The sequence below is a fragment of the Marmota monax genome, unplaced genomic scaffold (assembly GCF_021218885.2).
Source record: "Marmota monax isolate L192 unplaced genomic scaffold, Marmota_monax_Labrador192_F-V1.1 WCK01_AAM20220418_F8-fsc00086, whole genome shotgun sequence".
NCBI classification, from domain to species: Eukaryota; Metazoa; Chordata; class Mammalia; order Rodentia; family Sciuridae; genus Marmota; species Marmota monax.
The window spans coordinates 6,858,024-6,876,195 of record NW_026693086.1 but is presented as its reverse complement, the minus strand read 5'-3'; the positions used below and the strand labels follow the sequence as shown (position 1 = coordinate 6,876,195).

At 37.3% G+C, this 18,172-nt stretch overlaps 1 protein-coding gene across 3 annotated transcripts in view; it reads right to left on the bottom strand.

Annotated features, from left to right (window-relative positions):
- Itgam (integrin subunit alpha M) overlaps positions 1–18,172 on the bottom strand; it is a 46,377-nt gene that overhangs the window by 8,661 nt on the left and 19,544 nt on the right. For 2 of the 3 annotated variants that reach the window (XM_046454636.2, XM_046454638.2), the window contains 4 exons: positions 11,677–11,817; positions 11,375–11,587; positions 343–473; positions 98–261 (listed from right to left, as the gene is read on the bottom strand). In XM_046454636.2, coding sequence (XP_046310592.1) covers positions 98–261; positions 343–473; positions 11,375–11,587; positions 11,677–11,817 — 649 coding nt within the window. The remainder of the gene's footprint in view (positions 1–97; positions 262–342; positions 474–11,374; positions 11,588–11,676; positions 11,818–18,172) is intronic. The other variant, XM_046454637.2, reaches the window with a different exon arrangement.

The following is an 18,172-nucleotide window of genomic DNA, read 5'->3' as shown; positions in this document are numbered from 1 at the left end:
TTTCCTCTGGATTACTAGAGGCTGGGCAGACTGAAATGAGCCACCTATCTATGCCCCTAGTCATTTAATCTTTTGAGACCTACCCACCAAGCCTCACCGTCGTTTAGCCGATCCCGTGTGCTCTTGCGGACAAGGAGGCAGACTCTGACCTCCCCAGCAGCCTTGCTTGTCACCACCTGTTCATGACACTCAAATACATCCCTGGCCACTTCCTTGGGTGTGAACTCCATGGTCACCACAACTCTTAGCACTGGCTGGGATCTACAGGGACACCAAAGGACCATCAGAAAACTTCATACAGCAAGGAAACTTCTTCAAGAGTGGAGTGCACCAAATTCTCACCTGAGCAGCAGTATGTGTCCCTGGGCCCCTACAGCCAGGTCCGCCAATCCATCCATTGTGAGGTCCTGACCGCCACTCAGTGACTGACCAAAATACTGGAGCTGGGGGGAAAGCTGGGAGCCTGTAATCCGCTGCGGGTAAAAAAATAGATGAGAAAGGGAGGAGGAAGGTACAAGTAGAGATTCTCCAGGCTGTACTTAACTCTCATCCCCCACAAATTTTCAGGGAATTAGGGCAATTCAAACTTATCAAGGAATTATTTACCTTTAAACCACAACCTCAAGATGATACCCAAAATTCCCATTAATTACCTGGGCTTTCTAGAGAAAACAAGAAGTTTTATAGGAAAGAAGCAAAAGTATATTTTGCGCCCCTTTGAATCTCACTTACATGGTCAGAATAATGCAAACACTGAATATTAATCTAATCAAAATTATCATATAATTGCAAGGAGGGAAGAGGGTAGAGAATGTGTTCAGGTGTGGCAAGAGGGAAACCAAAAGAGAACACAATCTTCACTTTTCATACTAGGAAACCTATGTTAAAACAAAAATCAAGAAATAGGAAACATTTTTGGAGTGGGGGTATGATAATTGATCTCAGGGACACTCGACCACTGAGCAACATCCATCCCCAGCCCCTATTTTGTATTTTATTCAGAGACAGGGTCTCACTAAGTTGCTTAGTGTCTTACTAAATCACTGAGGCTGGCTTTGAACTCGAAATACTCCTGCCTCAGCCTCCTGAGCTACTGGGATACAGGAGTGTGCCACCACGCCCAGCTAGGAAACTGTTCTTTATGCATTCATGCACAGATGACTCCATATCTTAGCTATTGTAAATAGTATTGCAATTAATGTGAGAATGCAGGTATCTTGTCAGTAAAATGATTTCATTTCCTTTGGATATATATACAGTAGTGAGATCAATGGATTATATGGTAATTCTATGTCTAACTTTTTGAGGAAACTCTATACCATTTTCCAGAGTGAATATACTAATTTACATTCCCATAAACAGTAGATGAGAGTTGCCTTTTATTGACATCCTCACCAGTATTTGTTTTTATTTTTTTATAGTAGCCATTCTAACTGGGGGTTAATGCTATCTCATTATGGTTTTAATTTGCATTTCCCTTATGATTAGTGATATTTAATACTTTTCATATATCAATCATTTGTAGGTCTTATTTTGAAAAATATCTCTTTAAGCTCATTTGTTCATTTTTAATGTGCAATGGAATATTAGTCATCCATAAAAAGAATGAAATCCTATTGTTTGTGGCAATGTGGATCAAACAAGGAGGATCCTGTGTTAAGTAAAACAATCCAGGCCCAGAAAGACAAATACTTCATGCTCTCATTCATTTGACGAAGCTAAAAAAAAAAAAATGATTGCATAGAAAAGAGTGGAATAGTGGTCACTAGAAACTGAGAAAGAATGGGGAAAGGGAAAGAGACAGAGGTTAGGTAGTGGCTACCAAAATACAGTTAGATAGAAGGAATTAGTTTTGGTATTCTATAGCATAGTGGAGTAATTATAGTCTACAATAATTTATGATAAACTTCAAAATAACAAGAAGAGTCTGAAGGTTCCCGACACATAGAATTGATCAAGTTGGAGGAGACAGAAATGCTAATTGCTCTGATTTGATTATTACACATTGTATACAGAAATGCTAATTGCTCTGATTTGATTATTACACATTGTGTACAGAAATGCTAATTGCTCTGATTTGATTATTACACATTGTATACATGTATCAAATTATTGTACCATACCTCATAAATATGTGCAAATATTTTGAGTCTATTAATTTAAACGTGTTTAAAAAGAAGTAGGAAAAATTATGTTATTTAGACATATAGAAAATAATTGGAAAGGGGCTGGGGTTGTAGCTCAGTGTAGAGTGCACACCTGGCAAGTGTGAGGCACTGGGTTTGATCCTCAGCACCACATAAAATAAATTAAAGTAAGGGTATTGTGTCCATCTACAACTAAAAAAAAAATTTTTAAAGAAAATAATTGGAGGAACTGAAATAGGTGTCTTCAGAGGGGAATACAGCAGAAATCATAATGTGTATGGAAACTGGTTTTTGTGATAAGCCTATTTTTACTTTTCAATCTGTTTACAAGAATAATATTTTTAAAACTAAACAATAAACTTTTTAAATTTTTTAATGATTTTATTATGTACTTAATGCCAGTGAATTATGCACTTAAAATGATTACGATAGTAAATATTATGTCATATTTTACCACATTTTTTAAGTGATTTTTGTCAGGGCTGGGAGTGTATGTAGCTCATTGATAAAGCATGGGCTTACCAAGTGCAAAGGCAGAGGTTGATTCCCAGCACCACAAAAGAAAAAAAACTGATTTTTTTCAGCTGCAAAGAAGGATGAGGAAACATAAGATGCTAGAAATTTTTGACATATTAATCTAGGTGGTGGTTACTTGGGTTTACTAATATACAAAAAGTCATCTTCAAGATTTGTGTGTTTAGTGTATAGTTTATACCTCACATTTTTTTGAGAACTATATATACTATTCTGTTGGGAGGATGCTTTGTTTTGAACTGATGTATAACAAGGCAGTTTGGAGATCCACAGCATGTTTGCTTGTCTGAACACTGACCATTTCCAATTTCAATCACTAGGGAAAAAGAAGTAAAAAATTTAAATAGAAGAATAACAAAATAGTAGAACTCTTTTTGGTTTTGCTCTTAATCCAAAAGTGTGTGTGTGTGTGTGTGTGTGTGTGCGCGCGCGCGCGCGCACAGGCATTTAAAGTACCCTCCTCTCAACAAATGTGGAATGCTTTCTCTGATATAAGGAGGCTGACTCAGTGGGGTAGGGAGAGGGAACATGGAAGGAATAGATGAATTCTAGATAGGGCAGAGGGGTAGGAGGGAAAGGAAGAGGGCAGGGGATTAGCAAGGATGGTGGAATGTGATAGACATTATCATCCAAAGTACATATATGAAGACACAAATTGGTGTCAACATACTTTATATACAACCATAGATATGAAAAAATGTGCTGTATACATGTAATAAGAATTGTAATGCATTCCACTGTCATTTTTTAAAATCAATTAAAAAAATAAGGTACCCTCCTCTAAGCCTCGTTTTCTTTGGAAGGGTGTTATGGAGAGTACAGTGAGGGAACTAGCGCTTTCACTGTTTATTTTAGAATTATATATTTGCATGACAAGCATATAAATCTTTTATACTAAAAATTTTTAAAAACCAAAACCTTCAAATCCTATTTATGTAGAGAAACAACAGGCACCAATGAAAAGAAGCATTATTGCCAGATTCAGTGGCACAGGCCTGTGATCCCAGCTACCCAGGAGGCTGAGGCAGGAGGATCACAAGTTTGAGGCCACCCTGGGCAACTTAGCAAGACACTATCTCAAAATAAAATAAAAAAGGGCTGGGTGTATAGCTCAGAGACAGAATGTCTGCCTAGCATGTGCAAGGTCCTGGGTTCAATCTCCAGTACTATAACAAAGTAAAAACAAAGAAAGAAGGAAGAAGGAAGGAAAAAAAATGTTTAAATATTGTACAATTGTGGAAAGAGGCTTCTCCATACAGTGAGAAGTTAGTAAGGCAATGGTTCTCATCCCTGGCTGCACCTAACAAGCTTATAAAATATACTTGGGCCTATGTAGTGTATTATTCCATAGTGTATTAATCCATTCATATGAAGTTATAAAATTGGTAAAACTAATCTATGTTAGAAAATAATCAGAACCTTGGTTGTTCCTGGGAAAAGAGGGGAGGGGTTCTGTTAATAGATGGTAGAAGGGAGGGTGATTGTTATCAAAGAACAATATATGCATGAATGGAAATATCACAATGAAACCCATAAACTTGTACAATTAATATGTGTTAATAATTATAATTTTAAATTTTCCATGAAGAAAGAAAAAGAACTTTTCCATAAAGAGAGAAATAGAACTTTCTCTTTTGGGTTAGTAATAATATTTTGTATCATGATAAGAGTTTGTCAAAATTCACTGAATAAAGATTTGTTCATTTCCTGTCTGAAAGTTTCATTTTTAAAATAACTGTGAACAAACGTTTAATTTTAATTAATAATATACATGCTGAAGCACTTGGAGTCAAAGTAGACTGAGTTCCAATGCAACAAAAAATAAGGTCAGTGACACCAACAACATGGTGGAATAGGAGTTCTTCAACTTCACCGTTCCCACCACAGAAATCCAATCAGCAACTCTTCACAGGCAAGAATACTGTCATGAATACTCCAGAACTCAGGAATGAGGCTGAGACACCCCCACTGAACCAGAGAACTCTGAAAAGTCACAACTGAAAACTGAAAAGATAAGAGGAATGGTTCTCTTTGACCACCCCAAGCCACACAGAGAATTCCCAGAGGCCCAAAGTTTCTACAGTGGTAAAAGTGTTGAAGATAGGTATTCAGATTTCCCACCATTCTGGGACCCTTCTATAGAAGGCTCATCCTAAGGGAAACAGAAACAAAGAATGTGGGTGGGCTCATAGCAGCCAGTATGCAGATCTCTACCTTCTGGCCAACTGAGAGGCCACACTAGAAAAACTAGCCAGCAGCCTTGTACTACAAAACACACAGTCCACAGGTCTTCTACACTTCAACCCCTGGCCAGCTTCCTCACACAGCCTGAGCGCTCTCATCAAGTCTTCCCCAGACTAGGAAGTAACTGCAGGTTGGTGATTACCAGCAGAGGGAGCATCTGGCCTTGCCAACCCCAGGCTGGGCAATATTTATTCTACTAAACCTCATTCTCTGCTTTAAGCCTACCCTAGGCCAGGAGGCAAGCCCAAGTCCACATATATCTGTGGAGCAAGACTGTGGCTCTGCCCATCTCATACAGATGAACAGCAATTCCAGAGACTTCACCTAATCCTAGAGACACCATGGGTCCCTGCCTGACTACAAATACTTCCATAGTGTATCAATCCATTTATATTAATCCAAACAATCCAATTGCCCAGTCCAGGAAGACAATCTTTATTCTGCCTGATCAGAAATTATCACAGAGCTCAGGCAGCAACCCCATCTGCTGCAGAGTCTAGCCAGTGGTCTCTCCAGATCCCGGAGCATAGACATCTAATCTCAGAGCACAGGAAGTAACTGAACACAACTAGAGAATCCAAAAACGACAAAGAACCTAGAAATTAATACACATATTTACAATCAATTGGTTTTGGCAAACAATGCAAAAGAATGAAATTAGAACCTTATCTGACATACATGAAAAAATCAACTCAATGGATTAAAGATTTAAACATAAGATATAGAACTACTAGAAGAAAACATGGGGGAAAGCACCACATTAGTCTGGGCCATGATTTTTTAAAATATGCTCCCAAAAGCACAGGCAACAAAAGCACTAATAGACAGATGGGATTTTAAACCAAAAGCATTCTGCCTAGCACAGGACACAATCAACAGAGTGAAAAGACAACCTGCAGGATGGGAGAAATTATTTTCAAACCAACATCTAGTAAGGGGTTAATATCCAAAATATATAAGGATTTCAAACAACTTGATAGCAAGAAAACAAATAACTCAATTTTTTAAATAAAAAAGAATGTATATGAAAAAATGCCAACAGGTATATGGAGGGAACTGCTCAATGTAAATAATCCTCAGGGGGAGGAAATTTTAAAAACACAAAGAAATATCATTTCACTCCAGATAGAATGGCTATTACCAAAAAGACAAAAAATAATAATGGTAAGGATGCACAAAAAAAAAGAAAACCCTTACACACTATTAGTGGGAATTTAAATTAATGCAATTATTATGGGAAAATAGAATGAAAGTTCCTTAAAACACTAAAAATAGAATCACCATATGATCCGGCAACCCCCTGTGTACATATCTAGAGGAAATGAAGTCAGAATGACAAAAAACTATCTATGTTCTCATGTTCTTTGCAACACCATTTAAAAATTGGCAAAAGGACCTTCCTCATCTCTTTTATGTTGCTATAACAAAATACCCAAGGCTGATAAATTATACAGAAAATAGGTTTATTTGGTTTACAGATTTGGAGATTTAAGAGCATGATGCCAGCATCTGCCTGGCTCTGGTGAGGGCCTTCTGGCTACATCATAACATGGCAAGTTGGCCTCATGAGAGGAGCCAATGGGAGAGGGAGAGATCGCATGATGAGTCAGGAAGCAAAAGAAAAAGCCAAGGAAACCAATTGCACTTTATAACACTCCATTATTACAGGAACTAATCCACTTTTCCAGACAAGCATTAATCCTTCCTGAGGATGGTGATGCCCCCATGAACTAATTATCTTCCACTAGGCCCCACCTCTTAAAGTTTCTACCACCTCAACACTGCTACACTGGAGATCAACTTTCCAGCACATAACTCACTGTGGAACACAGTCAGATGGTCTCCAAACCATAGCAGACCTAAATAGACATTCTTCAAAGAAGGTATGAGGGGCTGGGGCTGTAGCTTAGTGGTAGAACACTTGCCTAGCATGTATGAGGCACTGGATTCAATTCTCTGCACCACATATAAATAAATAAATAAATATCCATCAACAACTAAAAAAGTATTTTAAAAAAAGAACAATTAGAGGACAGAAAAAAAATTAAAAACAAGGTATATGAAAAAATGCCAACGGATATATGAGGGGAACTGCTCAATGTAAATAATCCTCAGGGGAAAAAAATTTAAAAACACAAAGAAATATCATTTCACTCCAGATAGAATGGCTATTATCAAAAAGACAAAAAATAATAATGGTAAAGATGAAAAAAAAAAAAGGAAACCCTTACGCACTATTAATGGGATTTTAAATTAATGCAACTATTATGGGAAAATAGTATGAAAGTTCCTCAGGACACTAAAAATAGAATCACCATATGATCCGCCGACACTGTATACATATCTAGAGGAAATGAAGTCAGTAGGACAAAGAACTATCTATGTTCTCATGTTCTTTGCAATACCATTCACAATATCCAAGATACAGAATCAAGCAACCACGAGTACATCAACTGATGTATGACAAAGAAAATGTAATTACACACTATTCAGCTATTAAAAAGAAGAAAATCCTTCACTTGTGATTAAAAAACTTTTTAAACAAGGTGAAAAAACAACCTTTGCACTGAGAGAAAGTATTTGCAAACTATACATCTAATAAAGTATTAATATCCAAAGCATGAAAGGAAAGCAAACAACTCAATAGCAAGAACACAACCCAATTAAAAATTGAGCAAAGGACTTGAACAGATATTTCCCAAAAGATAACATACAAATGCCCAGAAGTACATGAAAAAAAATATTCAACTTCATTAATCATCAGGGAAATGAAAATCAAAACCACAATCAGATTATTATTACCTCACTTCTGTTGGAATTACTATTATTGAAATGACAGAAAGTAGCAAGTGTTTGCAAGGAGGTGGAAAAAGTAGAACCCTAGCAGAACTCTTGGTGGCCACGTAAATTACTGTAGCCATTATGGAGAACAGTATGAAGTTTCCTCAAAAAATTAAAAATACAACTATTAGATGATCCAGCAATCCCACTTATGGTGTGTATCCAGAGGAAACCAGTCTGGTGAAGAGATATCTGTACTCCCATAGGCACTACAGCGTCACTCAGAATAGCCACCATATAGAATCAATCTAAGTGTCTATGGACAGATGAACAGATAATGAAAATATTGATTATATAGACCTATATACTATTCAGCCTTTAGAATGAAGGAAATTCTATCATTTGCAACAACATGGATAGACCTGGAGGACATTATTTTAAGTGAAATAGGCCATGCACAGAAAAACAAACACTGTACAATCTCACTTAATGTGAAATCTACAAAAAAGCTGAACTTATGTGAATGAAGCATAGAATAGGGATTGCCAGAAGCTTGGGGAAGGAGACCTGGGGAATGGGGAGATGCTATTCACAGGGTACAATAATAAATAGTGTATTGTATATTTCAAACTACAAGAATAATGGGTTTTAAATGTTCTTATGCTTAAAAAGTAAGTGTTTGCAGTGATAAGGATGTTAATTCATTTGACATAATCATTGTACAATGTATACATAGAGATACAGATATCAAGTTGTATCCTATAAATATGTGGCAATTAAAAATAAAACTTAAATTAAAAAATCCACTGTGCTTCTACACACTAATAATGTGATATCAAAAAGAAATATGAAAAATAATACCTTTTATTTTTTCTTATTTATATACATGGAGGGTAACTGGGAATGAAACCCAGGAGTGCCCTGTGCTACATTTCCAGCACCCCCACCTTTTTTTTTTTTTAAACAGGATCTCACTAGGTTGCTTAGGGCCTTGCTAAGTTGCCTAGGCTGGCCTTAAACTTGTGATCCTCCTGCCTCAGCTTCCCAAATCACTGGGATTACATGTATACACCACCATACCTGGTTAACAATTCTTTTTATAATAGCATGGAAAAATAATTTAGGAATAAAGCTAAATATAACTAAGGAATTGAAGGTCTCATACACCAAAAACTACAAAACATTGCTAACAAAATTTAAAAGACAAAATCAGAATGGAAAGACATTCCGTTTTAAATTGGAAGGCTTAATACTGTTAAAGTATCAATACTATCCAAAGTAATCCTCAGAGTCAATGCAATCCCTATCAAAATCCCAATGGTGTTTTTTACAAATAAAAGAAAAAAAACTAAAATCTATGGTCTTTGGACCACAAATAACCTAATCAGTTTTAAGAAAGAAGAACAAAACTAGAGGTTTTACACTTCTTAATTTAAAACTATATTACAGAGCTGGTCACAGGAGCACACACCAATAATAGAAACTCAGTAAGCTGAGAAAGTTAGCAAGACCCTGTCTCAAAAAATAAAAAAGGCTGAAGATGTCCTCAGTGGTAGGGCACCCTTGGGTTCCATCTCCAGCACTTCAAGAGGTAAAAACTATATTACAAAGCTATGGTAATTAAAATAGCATGGTACTGGTATAAAGACAGAAATAGAGACCAATGGAACACAATATAAAGCCCAGAAATAAACCCTTGCATATAGGGTAAACTGATCTTCCAAAAGAACACAAAAAATACAGAATAGGGAAAAGATAGCCTCGCTAACAGATGGTGTTGGAAAAACTGCCTATTTACTTGCAAAAGAATGCAATTGGAGCCAGAAGCGGTGGAGCACACCTTTAATCCCAGTGACTCAGGAGACTGCAGCAGGCGGATCACAAGTTCAAAGCCAGCCTCAGCAACAGCAAGGAGCTGAGCAATTCAGTGAGATCCTGTCTCTAAATAAAATACAGAAAAGGACTGGGGATATGGTTCAGTGGTCAGGTATCCTTGAGTTCACTCCCTAGTACCAAAAAAAAAAAAAAAAAAAGAATGCAATTGGACCCTCATCTTATACCATGCACCAAAAAAAAAAAAAAAAAAAAAACCTCAAAATGGATTAAAGACAAACATAAGACCTGAAAATGTAAAATTCCTACAAGAAAACAGGGAAAAGATTCTTGACATTTGTCTAGGTAGCAATTTCATTGGATATAACAAGAAAAAGCACAAGCAATAAAAATAAAAATAATTAAATGAGACTATCAAACTAAAATTTCTACATAGCAAAGAAAACAACAGAATGAAAAGGTGGAGAAAATATGTGCAAACTATTTGTCTGATCATGAGTTAATCCCCAAAATATATAAAGATCTACTACAACTCAATAGCAAAAAAGACTACTAATAATATAAATTTTAAAAATAGAATTATCATATGATTTAATAATCTCATTTTTGGATATTTATCCAAAAGTATTGAAATAAGGACCTTAAAGAGATACTGGTAACTATATCCACATTCATTGCATTACTATTCACAAGAGCCAAGAAGTAGGAACAATCTAAATGCCCATTGAAAGATGATGAATTACCAAAAAAAAAAAAAAACGTGGTAATACATACACAAATATAATTCAGCCTTTAAAAAGAAGGACATTCTGTCATTTGTTACAATAGCAGTGAAACTAGTAGACATTATTCTAAGTGAAATAAGCTATACACAAGAGGACAAATAATTCCATTTATATAAGTTATCTAAAATACACAACATCATAAAAGCAAAGACTAGAATAGTGGTTTCCAGAGATAGTGGGTGGGGAGGGGAAATAGAGAACTGCTAATCAATGAGTACAAAATTCTGGTTATACCAGATGAATAAGCTCTAGAGATCTGGGGTACAACATTATGCCAATGGATCACAATACTACACTGTAGATTTAAAATCTGTAAAGAGGGTATATCCTATGTTAAGCCTTCTAGCCACAACAATTTTCTAAAGAAAGAAAAATGTGAAGTTGAAAAAGAGTTAAAGAGCAGATACCAGAAGATCAGATGGCCTTAGCTAGCTACAGTGGCATTTGTAAGGTGGAGCAAGACTGTGAGGGTCCCTCCAGACAGTAAGCCCCATGTGATACAAAACAAAAAACTATCCTAGAGGGAACAGTAGTTGTAGGGGCCCAAATTTAGGGTGAACAATCATCAAGATGGGTTACTTAATTTCAAGATCCAGTGTAAATAAAAATACAGTGTTCAGAAATTATTAATAATTCCAGTGTATATTAATAGCAGAGTATTAAACCAAACACAGGGCCCTTTGGAAAGAAGCCCACCAAACAGTGCTAAAAATGGGATGGATTTGGGAAACCCAGGACCCTTGGTCACCCTGCCAGGACCGAGATTCAGAAGGCATGAATCCCTACATCCCAATATTTCCAGATTGCTATTTACTATTTCTGGGCCTGGATGTCCTTATCTGTAAACTTAGAGTGAGGACATACCCAATCACCTCCTATCATTACAGTAATAATTAATCTAAAATTGAAATCCTTTATGGTTTTTGTGAAGTGTGTGTTATTATTTTTGAAGGTTCTAAAAGGAGTACAGGGAGACTCTTGAATTAGAAGGGAATAGATTCAGCAAAGAGGTTACTGATATGATAAGGACAGTAAGTGACCTGAACTTACCTGGCTGTGGGAGGAGCTGATGCCAAATACTGATATTCCATGAAAAATGTAAATAGCACCCCGATTCTCCTGTTCTCCTGGGGCTCCAATAGCCACGTCTGTCAGCTTGTCCCCATTCACATCTCCCAGCACTGTCAAAGCTGCCCCAAAGCGGCCCCAGGGATGGCCCTGCTCACCGTGGAGAACAGCCTCACACCGCCACCGAGCCCTCTGCTAAACAATAACAGTTTAGGCCTTAATGCAGACAACCTCTCCATCCCACACCCAGACCCCATCCATCCCAGGTCCCATCAGCCACTCACCCCCTTAGGCAAGGGACACACGGACACCTGGCCCCCTCGGGTCTGCTCATAGAAATGGGGTGCCCCAATGAGGACCAGGTTGGTGTTTCCATCACCGTCCATGTCCACCGAGCAGAGGGAAGCCCCAAAGTAGGAGCCAATCTGAAAGAGATGGATCCAGTATTTCATACCTCTTCCCACCTAAAGCAGAGTGTGATTTTTCTGTGAAGAGAAATCATTTTAAAACAAAAAGAAAGAAAAATCATGCCTGCTGGTGAAAACCCTTTGGAGAGGATGTGATTTTTCTATATGATTCATGATGATTCATGATAAATTCTTATTTGAATGTGCTGCCAGTTATAGAAGTACATTGTGAAGTGAATCAGCAGAGGTTTGGATTTGGGGTATCAAATGGTATTCTAGAGAGATTATTAAGGCAACAAAGAAGAAGTTAGATTGGAAAATCCAGATATAAAAGCCTAGAAGAATAGACAAGATACCCTTTCAATATATTGGGAGTCTTTGAGTGGGGTGATAAAAAATCAAAGTTGGCAGTCTTACAAATAAAGAATCAATCTGGGAGCTGGGGATGAGGCTCAGGTGGTGGTGCACTTGCCCTGGCATGCATGAGGCACTGGGTTCAATCCTCAGCACCACATAAATAAAATAAAGATATTGTGTCCACCTAAAACTAAAAAATAAATTTAAATAAAAGAATTACTCTGTTTGGATTAAAATTAACAATTGCTACCCAGAATTTTTTTGCAATAGTGAAAAATAATGTCCACCTACCAGCAAAAAGATTTTTAAATATGTTCAATGTCAATATAGAGAATTCGTCTCTAGAATTTTCCATTTAATTATTCATTCATTCACTTATTTTCACATACACATACAGACACACACACACACACACACATCAATTTAAAACTGGGATACATTCTAGATCTAGAAAGAAAAAATGATCTCTGCCCCACACCATTGAGGAAGGCCTCATTGATAACCCAATAAAGGCATTTAAGCTTCATCCTGAAGTCAATAGGAGTACAAATTTTTTAGGTCAGGTTTATTGGTGTATAATGTACATGCAACAAACCCAGCCTTTTTATTATATAGTTTTCGAATTTTGAAAAACATTTAAAGTCATGTAATCATCACTACAGTCAACATATAGAAGAACTTCATCATCCCCAAAACATTCCCTCATGCACCATCATAATCAACCTCTCCCTACAATCACCCTAGCAACCACTAACTTGTTTTCTGTCCCTATAGTTTTGTCTTTTCCAGAATGTTATTTGAATAGAATTAAATATTTTATAGTCTGTGGGGACTGGCAACTGTTTCTAGGTTGGGACAATTCATACTATAGCCACTGCAGACTTGCACACAGGTCTTCACATAGACATCTGCTTTTATTTCTCTTGAGTAATAAAAGTAATAAAATTTCTTGAGTAAATGCTTAGGAGTGGGATTGCTCATTAAACTTCTCTGATAATGAAGAGGAGGAGAGAGAAAACTCAAATTACTAAAATTTGTGATGAAAAAGGATATATCCCAACAGACACTATTAAAATACAGAAGATAATTAGAAACTATTTTGAAAATTTATACTCCAATAAAATAGAAATCTCAAAGACACTGACAAATTTCTAGAGGCAAATGATCTACCCAAACAGAATCAAGAGGATATACACAATTTAAACAGATCAATTTCAAGCAGGGAAATAGAAGACACCATCAAAAACATACCAACCAAGAAAAACCCAGCCAGATGAATTCTTGATAGAGTTCTACAAGACCTTCAGAGAAGAACTAATACCAATACTCCTCAATTTATTCCATGAAATAGAAAAGGAGGGAGCCCTACCAAACTCATCCTATGAGGCTAGTATCACCTAGACTCCAAAACCAGACAAAGATACATCAAACAAAGAAAGATTCAGACCAATATCCCTGATGAACATAGATGCAAAAACTCTCAATAAAATTCTGGCAAATCGCATATAAAAACATATTAAAAAGATAGTGCACCACAATCAAGTGGGGTTCATCCCAGGGATGAAAGGTTGGTTCACCATACAGAAATCAATATACATAAGTCATCACATCCATAGACTTAAAGACAAGATTCATATGATTATCACAATAAATGCAAAAAAAAAATGTATTTTACAAAATACAGCACCTCTTCATGTTCAAAACTCTAGAAAAACTAGAGATATACCTCAACATTGTAAAAGCTATCTATGCTAAACCCAAGGCAAGCATCATTCTAAATAGAGAAAAATTTAAAGCATTCCCTCTAAAACTAGACCAAGATGGCAATGTCCTCTTTCACCACTTCTATTCAACATAGTCCTTGAAACTCTAGCTAGAGCAATCAGACAGACGAAAGAAATTAAAGGAATACACATAGGAAAAGAAGAATTCAAACTTTCACTATTTGCAATGACATGATTCTATATTTAGAAGATCCAAAAAATTCCACCAGAAAACTTCTAGAACTAATAAATAAATTCAGCAAAGTAGCAGGATATGAAATCAATACCCATAAATCAAATGCATTTCTGTACATAAGGGATGAATCCACTGCAAGAGAAATTAGGAAAACTACCCCATTCAAAATAGCCTAAAAAAATAAAATACTCGGGAATAAATCTAGCAAAAGAAGTGAAAGCCCTTTAAAATGAAAACTATAGAGCACTAAAGAAAGAAATCGAAAAAGACCTTAGAAGATGGAAAGATCTCACATATTCTTGGATAGGCAGAATTAATATACTTAAAATGGCCATACTACCAAAAACGTTATACAGTTTTAATGCAATCCCTATGAAAAGCCCAATGACATTCTTCGTGGAACTAGAAAAAGCATTGGAATTCATTTGGAAAAATAAGAAACCCAGAATAGCCAAAGCAATCCTCAGCAAGAAGAGTGAAGCAGGAGGCATCACAATACCAGACCTTAAACTATACTACAGAGCAATAGTAACAAAAATGGCATGGCAGGGCTGGGGATGTGGCTCAAGCGATAGCGCGCTCGCCTGGCATGGGTGCGGCCCAGGTTCAATCCTCAGCACCACATACAAACAAAAGATGTTGTGTCCGCCGAAAACTAAAAAATAAATAAAAAATTAAAAAAAAAATGGCATGGTATTGGTACCAAAATAGATATGTAGACCAATGGTACAAAATAGAAGACACAGAGACAAACCCACATAAATATGGTTATCGCATACTAGACAAAGGTGTCAAAAACATACATTGGAGAAAAGATAGTCTAGTCAACAAATAGTGCAGGGAAAACTGGAAATCCATATGTAGTAAAATGAAATTGAACATCTATCTCTCACCCTGCACAAAAATTAACTCAAAGTGGATCAAAGACTTAGACACTAGAATAGAGACACTGCAACTAATAGAAGAAAAAGTAGGCCCAAATTTTCATCATGTCAGCTTAGAACCTGACTTCCTACTAAATACTGAATAAAGAAAAGCTTCTGATCCTAGGTTTGCTTCCCATTTCCTGCCTTCATCATGTGTTATTTGTCCTAATAGTTCCCTGAACAAGAGTAAGGTAAAATTAACCCTTCGCTGTCCCCCCTGAACACTTCCTCTTTCCCTGTAGTTAAGTCAAACAATTGATGGGATCTGGGAAGTGACTGTTAAGTGTCCAGCATCCCCAAGGATCTCTGAGGTTGGGGGAACAAACCTCCAGCCACAGCTCATGCAGCTAGGGCCAAGTTCCTGAACTGATTGCATTTCCTGACCCCATAGAACATAGGCCTTCCACACCCTCTACTGTCTACTTTCTGCAAAACATAAAAAATTAAAAGAAAAAATCATGCATAAAATGGGAGAACTCAAAGCAACTCCCTAGTGTTACACCAAGGTTTTAAATCTAAAATCTGACTCCTCAACAGCCAACAGAGATACCAGATATCAACCACCTGCTAAACTTGTGTGGCTTTATACCCCATGGACAGTAAAGAGATCTGTACCAAACCCTTTGTTAATGTTAAAGGAGGCTTACTTCTACTTCCCACCCCCAAACTTTCCCTTCCCTTGCACGATCAACAAACCTCTGGATCAGGGACCTTGCCATTTTGCTTCTATACCCACCACCAACCTTCTTATCTTCTCATCTCTTTGGAGAGATAAGACCCCATTCATTATTCATTTCATCTCTGCTGAACAGAAATTCTGCCCTTAGGATGACTGGGACCATGTCCCTTACCACTTGGATTGAGGGAAAGATGTTTTCCCAACTCCTCGTGGGGAAAGTCCAGTCCAGGACTGGCACATTGATGGCATAAAGAGTGTAAGGTATACCTTGCCCTCTGTTGTCACCTTCTATAGTCAAGCTTCTCCAAGGCTGAAAACTACACAATCAGCTTCCAGAGATACCCCCTAGGCTGTCTCTGAACCCATTTTAAGACCCTCTACTCCCAAGCTGACCTCAAAATTAATGCTTCATTAGCCTTAGCACTCAAACTGGCCACAATACAAATTAGATTATCTGTACTAATGGTGCAAATATGAAACCTTTGATCAAAAAATTCTCCAAAATTAAAAAATTACCTACTATAGATTGGAAAAATTGTCTCAAATTACAGAACGGCAAGTTTATCTGAGGTTTTCTGCCTCCAAGCTTTCTTTTACCTTCACTCAATTATCAAATATATCACCCTAGACCTTCATACTCCTGCTGGTACTCTCTTTCCCCCATCCAATTTTTCATCAGTTCTACACTTAATACCCATAAAAACTTAAAACAGAGAAGGGCACCAAAGCTTCCCAGAAACAACTTCTATATACTGCTTTCTAGACCTTTAATAATAGGGAAGACAAGGCCAAACAGAAGAAAGAAAAGCATCAGCTCCTAGCCTCAGCCATCCATAGGCCTAAAAAAGGCTATTGCTGCTCATGGCCCCACCAGACCTTCTAATAAATCTCCTGGGCCCTGTTTCAATGTGGAAACTTTGAGCAAAAGCCTGCCTAACCAGAAGCCCGCCCACCAAGCGTAAACAAAAGTGACACTGGACTAGAGAATTGTCCCCAAGGCAAAACACCCCTCCCCCCCATGCAGCCATCTTCCCAAGTCCCATACACTAAGCTTCTGGAGGGAGAGGACCCAAATCCCACAGCCCTGGTAAATCCTCAGCACCATATAAAATAAATAAACAAAATAAAGATATCGTTTCCATGTATAACTAAAAAATATTTTTAAAAAAGAAAAGATAATACATCTTAGGAACCCCAAGTTATAAGGATGATGAATGACCAAGCAGCAGGCAAATGTTCTACTTCTGAAGAGATTTTAAGGGCACAATTAGCTAGTAAATGTCTCCCCTTAACTTAAAATAATTATCAAAAGGTTAAATAGTATCCTCATTTTTGAGTGAGATCCCAACCCAAAGTCATATGAACAGGAGACTTATTCCAAGCCCCTACCCTACCCTCAATTTACCTATGGAGCAACAATTTAATCTGTTTGTCACTGAGAGGAAAAATACTTAACACTCTCAGTCTCAAAAGTAATGGGAAAGGATTGGGGTTGGCCTAGTGGTAGAGTGCTTGCTAGCATGTTTGAGGCGCTGTGTTCGATTCTCAGCACCGCATATAAATAAATTAAATAAAGGTCCATTGACAACTAAAAAATATTTTTAAAAAGTTATGGGAGGGGCTGGGGATGTGGCTCAAGCAGTAGCGTGCTCACCTGGCATGCGTGTGGCCCGGGTTCGATCCTCAGCAGCACATACAAACAAAGATGTTGTGTCCGCCAAAAACTAAAAATAAATATTAAAAAATTCTCTCTCTCTCTCTCTCTCTCTCTCTCTCTCTCTCTCTCTCTCTCTCTCTCTTTAAAAAAAAAAAAAAAGTTATGGGAAATAGGGATGGGATTGTGGCTCAGTGGTAGAGCACTTGCCTAGCACAGGTGGGACCCGGGTTCGATCCTCAGCACCACATAAAAATAAAGGCATTGTGTTGTGTCCATCTACACCTAAAAAATAAATATTAAAAAAAGTTATGGGAAATAATGTTTCATAATTTTATACATCCAAACCTGACCTGATTATTACCAACCAGGGAAAAAAGGGTTAAAAAACTCTAGGCAAGAGATTTCCCTAGTCTGGCTACACTGAAGCTTACACTGGAATGCAAACAACAGACTCAATAGGGGGTCTAAGACTAAAAAGAAGGAGGAGGAGGCGGAGAAAAGTGTATATATATTTTGCAGTTTACATGATTGCATTATACATACTATACACAGACAGACAGACACACACACACACACACACACACGTATGCATAATGAATATACTATCTAGCCTTTAAAAAGAAGGAAATTCCAGCCAGACGTTGTGGCACATACCCATAATCCTAGCAACTCGGGAGGCTGAAGCAGGAGGATCGTGTGTTCAAAACCAGCCTCAGCAATTTAGGCTGTAGGTAACTTAGCAAGACCCTGTCTCAAAATATACAATAAAAAGGGTTGGAGATGTAGCTCAATGGT